General features: G+C 43.8%; 1 protein-coding gene across 1 annotated transcript in view; it reads left to right on the top strand.

Moving 5' to 3' along the window:
- The first annotated feature begins 1,211 nt into the window (after positions 1-1,211).
- The window catches only part of DYNLT3 (dynein light chain Tctex-type 3), an 8,992-nt gene continuing 3,413 nt past the window's right edge, over positions 1,212-6,790 (top strand). Inside the window, exons 1-2 of the mRNA XM_007451971.1 lie at positions 1,212-1,303; positions 3,768-3,809. Coding sequence (XP_007452033.1) covers positions 1,274-1,303; positions 3,768-3,809 — 72 coding nt within the window. The 5' untranslated portion in view covers positions 1,212-1,273. The remainder of the gene's footprint in view (positions 1,304-3,767; positions 3,810-6,790) is intronic.

The raw sequence follows: 6,790 nt of genomic DNA, 5'->3' as shown, positions 1-6,790 counted from the left end.
CCCGCGTCCCCTGCATCGCCAGGCGGACTCTCAACCACTGCGCCACCAGGGAAGCCCAGCTATGGTGGTTTTAAAGCATGGTCCCCAAATTGTTTGACACTTGTGCCGTTGAAAGGTAGGCAGCTTCTAGAAGCTGGAAAAGGCAAGGAAATGGATTCTGTTCTCGAGCCTCCAAAGGGGAATGTACTCCTGCAGACTCACTTTAGATTACTGACCTCTAGTACTGTAAAACAATAAATGTGTGCTGCTTTAAGCCACTAAATTTATGATAATTTGTTACAGCAGCAATAGGAAACTAATACAGTGATTAAGAACTTGGGTGCTGCTAGCTGCTATCAGCCTCCTTAAGTTTAAATCCTTCTACTACTTACTGGATATATGACCTTTGGCAAATAAACTCTCTGTACCTCAGTTTCATCTTGAAAGATGGGATGATGGTAACAGGATCAAACCTGCTGGGTTCTCACGGGTTTAAATGAGAAAATCCTTAGGATTATCTGAAACTTCGTAATTTTTAAATAAAGGTAACCATCGTTCTGCTAATATTTATAATTTGATTTAGTATATTTGTACCTTCTGTCCTACAAATTAAAGTTCTTTTGTTTTCTTTTACATAGTCATGGAGGAGGAGGGGTGTAAGAGCATCTGCTTCAGGAGTTGGAGTACATACGGCATCTCATTTGATCCTCACAACCAGCCATGAAATAGGTGTGATTTTGTTTTCATACGAGAAAACTGAGGCTATGGAAGGTTAATTTTTCCAAGTGACATAGCTAGTAAGAAGACAAATCAAAGCAGCTTGTTCACCATTGCATTCACTACACTTATTTGCTGGATGATGATGCACGAATATGTGCAAATAACCATGGCAGTGGGCACTCATAAATACTGCAGAGTTTAGACGGACTGACACTAGGTCACCCCATCTGACCCACACTGGCACAAATCCCAGCTTTTTAACACCCACCCCTGGTTTCCAGAAAGGTTGGAGGTAACAGAGAGTCACTTCCAGTCGCAGGAATCCTGCGGGAGGGTGGGATGGGAGTCGGGGCGGGGGTGGGGGGGGCAGCGGAGGTTCAGGGGACAGTCCGGCTGGCCTGGGGGGGGGGGGGGGGGGGAGGGCAGGAAGGTGGTAACGCTGTGACGCAAAGGCGGGGCCTGCGTGGGGAACGCCCCGGGCCATAACCGGGGGGCGGGGCCTCCCCGGGGCCAGTACGCGGCCGCGTAGCTAGACCTGCCCATCCCTCAGCCTCCTAAGAGAGCTGGCGCCACCATGGAGGAGTACCATCGCCCCTGCGACGAGGTACCGCCCCTTCACCGCCCGCGAGCGACCCCCATCCGCCTTGGCGCTTAGTCTTGGCCGGGTGGTCTCCCGGCACCCGGCGGCCCCGAGAGTTGGGGTGCGGCGTCCTCCGAGCCCGGGTCCTCTCCTCGGGGCCCGGGATCCGCCCCGCCCATCCTCGGCTCCCCACCCCGAGGCCCTGAGGGTGGGCTGAGAGTCGGGGTGGCAGGGGCTGCTGGGAGCACAGGGGGCTGGCAGTGGGGTCGGGGCCGAGGGGTGGAAGGCCTGACTCGGGGTGCGTGGGGTAGGGATGGGGTGGAGGGAGCCGCCAGTCTGCAGGGCGGGCCTCGGCAACCGGTCTTCCCGGCTGCTTCCTCCGCCCCTTGGTGTCCCCAAAGCAGGTGCCGCATCCCCGCCAAGCGAGGCCCTGGTGGCAGAGCCGGTCCCGCTCCCGGGCACTCTCGTCTGGGTGGTTTGGAAGGAGGCGCCTTATGGATTAAGGAGCCCTTGCTTACTGACTCAGGCTTCCCGAAACCTCACCAGAATCCCGTGATGTCATCTGTCATCTTCCTGTTACTGATGGGGGACTCTGACTTTCATGGCGGCCAAGTGACTTGCCCAAAGTTAGAACTGCCAGGAATGACAGATGCTCCATTTGAACCCTAACCTCTGACTACACAACTACAACTCTGGCTTCACTTTAACCACGATGAGGATGAGGCCTGTTGGATCCCAGGATAACTTGTGACAGGGCAGTATAAACAAAGACATCTTCTGTCCAGCGGTAGCCACAGGTGAATGGTGCGGTGAAATAAAAGTAGGCAGGCACGTGGTGGAGGTGCAGCATAAAATGGTGTATCATTAGACCCCTGAAAGGGGCTCCTGGACCATTCATCCTTAGGATGTGGGCTTCTGCAGAAGCTAAGACCACATTTAAATTCATTACTTCTATGCTGCAGGTGGCATACACACCTCAAGGTTAGTGGTAAAGTATTCTTATTTTAGAAATTGAAGCACAAGCAATTTCACCCTCAAGAAGCACTAGTCTGCTGACTCCTAAGACGTTCTGTACTGCAGTACCCCGTAAATACCTATATTTAAAAAGAAATAAAATTACATGTGTTACCATGGCCACCCAGTACAACCTGATGATCAGGTGACCTTCCAAATTGAAGTGGAATGGACATCCCATTTAATTTGTAGACCACTTTTGAAAATAGATAAGGCCCTTATTTGAAGGTAGAATGACCGTTTAAATAGGGGCAGTTGTGACACCTGTTTTCATGATATTTCTGATTATTTTGGGTATTTTTATTCCTTTGTTGTTGGGGAATTATCTGGTGTAAATTAAATGAGTTGAAAATATTTTAAATCTGTACTCAAGATGATACTTATTTTCAGAATTTACTTGGTTTTTGAACTGTTTTGTTGTATAGTGGGATTTACAAACATGCTGATGTCATATAGCACCTAAAAACGTCTCGATGGAAACAAATCATGTACTACCTGAAGTGCTTTGGTTTAGATTGCAATCTTATCATGTAGCCTAGTTCTTGACTCTAGGACATTTCCTTGTCATTAATGGTTGCTTTTAACTCGAGATTGTATCAAGCCACTCCACAGGAAAGACTAAGTTGCCAGACCTGTTATATTATAGGTCTATATAGATTATAGGTCTAACATATTATTTATATGTTATAAAGTGACACTAATTTGGAATGGTCAAGTATTTTCATAACCTTTAACTCAGAAAAGCCACATTTTTGCCAAGCATAAGTTAAAAACAATCTTGAAACTTATCTATTCAGCATTCTTTTCTCACTCCCCCTCATTCTCACTTAGCTGCAACTATTTCCTGTGTACTGATAACACATCCTTATACCCACCTCCTATTTCCTGAGCTTTACAATCCAATGATCCTCAGTCTCTGGTGTTCATCAGAATCACCAGTAAAGCACTTTTTTTTTTCTTGTGCTGTCCATATCTATTTAAATTTTTTAAATTTTATATTGGAGTATAGTTGATTTACATACAGTGTTGTGTTAGTTTCAGGGGTACAGCAAAGTGATTCAGTTATACATATACACATATCTATTCTTTTTCAGATTCTTGTCCCCTATAGATTATTACAGAGTATTGAGTAGAATTCCCTGTGCTATACAGTAGGTCCTTGTTGATTATCTGTTTTATATATAGTAGTGTTATATGAGTAAAGCACTTTTTAAAAAAACATAGTTGCCCAGGCTCTGCCTAAGAACTAATCAATCAAAATCTCCATGGAGGTAGATGGGCAAAGCATTTTGTCATTTTAAAGATGATCAAGGTGGGATTAGTAGCCTCAGTAGACTTAATGCCCATTTTCACTGTGGTCTCCTGTCACTAAAACCTGTCTAGGCCAGCCTAGGTTATTCTGTGTAGCATCATAGCTACCAGGAAAAGGAAGTCTGTGTTGAAAACAACTTTATCTTTTGTTTTCCATCTTTAGGTCGGCTTCAATGCTGATGAAGCCCACAATATCGTTAAAGAGGTGAGTTACATATCTTGTTCATCTTGATGCATTGGTTGAAATTTTAAAAAGCTGTGTTTTGACTTTCAGCACAAAGTTAGAAACCTTAGTATTAAAGCAAGATTTTTCATATTTATTCACTAATTCTTTATAGGGGTGCTTCTATGTTTGTTGTGTTGGATGCTGTCAGGCATCTTGGGGCTTACCCTGAAAGGGATATTTAAATATTGATCTAGAAAACTGGCTTGCTGTTTTCTAAAACTGATTCTCTGTCTTTTGAATAAAAGAACTTTTATTCCAATGGGGCCAAATATTATTTTAAATGTTAATGCCCTAAAAGTATATAGGTAAATTATATGTATAGTATAATAAACATATAATTATAGTATATACATACATATATATGTGTGTTTGGGTGTGTGTGTATATATATATATATATATATCTAGTATATATATATATATATATGTGTGTGTGTGTGTGTGTGTATATATATATATATATATATATATATATATATATATATATAGTAAATAAAAGACCCTAGAAGTATCTGCTTTGGTTATTGTATGCTTATTTTTAGCCCAATATAACTGGAAAAATAGGGACTTCCAGTGGTTAAGACTCTGAACTCCCAGTGCAGGGGGCACAGGTTCGATCCCTGGTCGGGGAACTAAGATCCTGCATGCCGCATGGCACGGCCGCGCACACACACAAAGATTGGAAAAGCAATCACTTAATATCTTTTAATATCTTTTAGACACTGATATGACGGTAAATCAAATTCTTCAGAAAAATATTTGAAACATGATATGTGGTCCTCGTGTCAGGCAAATAGACAAGAAGGTCTCTTTGGGACTCAATGTTGGCAGAGGAACTTTAATTATTCTAGTGGTATCACATACAGACTAACTGTGGGTAAGGTATTTATGAACACTTTTAATAGTCCTGAGTCATTTTTAACTGTGCCAAATCCTAGAAAAAAATAAGCTAGCCCGGAAGGTAGGCTTGTATTGCGGGCATGGCTGTTGCGGCCTGTGTCCTAGCAGCGGGCCCCAACTACCTTTAGACTTGGCTGGATTGGCTTGCCCTCTGGGCACTGAGCACTGTCTCAGTCCTGAGACGATGCCTTACCTGCCTGAATGCTTAGGGCACGAGCTCACCCGGAACTCACCCAGGGCTGGCCTCGTAAAACTAGGATCAACCTTAGGTCTGAGAGAGCTGGATAGGCACCTGAAAATCCCGCCATATTTTAATAGTTCAAAATCATGTATTAGAACTTTGTAGCCAAGAATATATCATTATTATAACAAAATGCAAATGTTTTCAATACCTTGACAATGCAAAAGCACAAATGAGGGCAATGGCGGGGGGTGGAAGAAGGGATGGAGGTCATGGGAGGGCAGGAGTGATAACAGCCTCAAAGTGGAAAGTCAAGAGAGACTGTCCTTGGTGGATGGAACATGAAGCAAAGGATGCTGGGGTATTGGAGGAATCTTTTAAATAGCACCTTCTTCTTTACCCACATTATGAACCATATGAAAAGACCAAAGAGTTAGTAGAAAGAGAACCAAATATCACCTTTAGTATTGATAAAAACTGAGTTGGAGATTGGAGCTTGTTTTGCTAACTCCCTACCTGCTCAGCTCAGACCTTGGAAGAGGCATCTAAGGGAAAGTTAGAGTCAGCAGAGAGAAACACTCAACCGGGCTGGTGCCTTTCGTTGGTCTGGGTGAAGAGGGAAGGAGAAACCAAATAGCCAAGTCCAAGGCATTTGGGAGATTGGCCCTCCCAGATGAGAAAGGTACCAACCAGTAGCTCACTCCACCTCCATGGGGAGGAATAATAACAGGTGGGACGAGAGGCCAGGGATGATAAGGAAAAAATCCTCTGCGTGGAAGGAAACATCGGAGTAGAAAAGAAACATGCTCCTAATAGTGTAAATATATTGAAGTAAAAATAGCAAATTCATTATATTGAGGGATGTGGGGAGGCGGGGCAGGAGGTGGCAGGTGGTCCTAGGGAACTAAATTTTCATCTGTCATAGCAGGAGCTCTAGGGATGTTGTCTAGAATTCATAAATCAAGAAATAGTGATATAAACATTATTTAGATATGTGAGTGACCCTTATGAGATAAAAAAACAGTTGTACCCTAAAAGTGTTTCTTCTGTGGAAGGGGGCTGGGGATGGGAAAGGGTGGGGAGGGGATTCTTATTTTTCATTGTAAGCTCTTCTGTTCTGTTGGATTTTTAAACCCACGTGCATGGGTTACTTTGATGGTTTGTTCAGTTAAAAGAACCATGCTTCTTAAAATGAGATACCCATATCGAGTGGTGGCTAGGAGGTCCTAGAAGCCACTGGGTACATTTTTTTTATTTAAAAAAATTTATTTATTTATTTAGGCTGTGTTGGGTCTTAGTTGCGGCACTTGGGATCTTTCATTGTGGCGCACGGGCTTAGTCACCCCGCGGCATGTGGGATCTTAGTTCCCCGACCAGGGATCGAACCGGTGTCGCCTGCATTGCAAGATGGATTCTCAACCGCTGGACCATCAGGGAAGTCCCCACTGGGTGCATTTTAGAGCATCAATTTTACTTCCATACTTGGAAGAGGGAGTTAAGTAATATAAATAATTTAACACCATTTTCAAATGAAAACAAACTGATACATTATGGAATCAAAAGCAAGCTTCATTTGAAATTTTCATATAAAATATGAGACTCGAAAGACATCTCAGGTTTGCCACAGCTGGCTTTCAGGTACCTGTGTATCCTCTTCCCTCCCCCTCTCTTCCCATGAGCCAACTGTCTTTGCCATTGAGGTATTTGAAAGGTGAGAGGGGGAGTGGGGGGGGGGGAGAGAGAGAGAGAGCGCGCGCGCGCGAGAGAGTGCGAGAGAGTGCTATTTGAAAACATTTCAGCACTTCCCCGATGATGATACAGTTTCAGCAGGCATTTCTGTTTTTCTTATCTTTTGCTGATCTCCTTATTTTCTTAGAGTC

This window comes from Lipotes vexillifer, unplaced genomic scaffold (genome assembly GCF_000442215.2).
Source record: "Lipotes vexillifer unplaced genomic scaffold, Lipotes_vexillifer_v1.1 scaffold847, whole genome shotgun sequence".
Lineage (NCBI taxonomy): Eukaryota > Metazoa > Chordata > Mammalia > Artiodactyla > Lipotidae > Lipotes > Lipotes vexillifer.
This window is presented reverse-complemented; position numbering and strand designations above follow the sequence as displayed.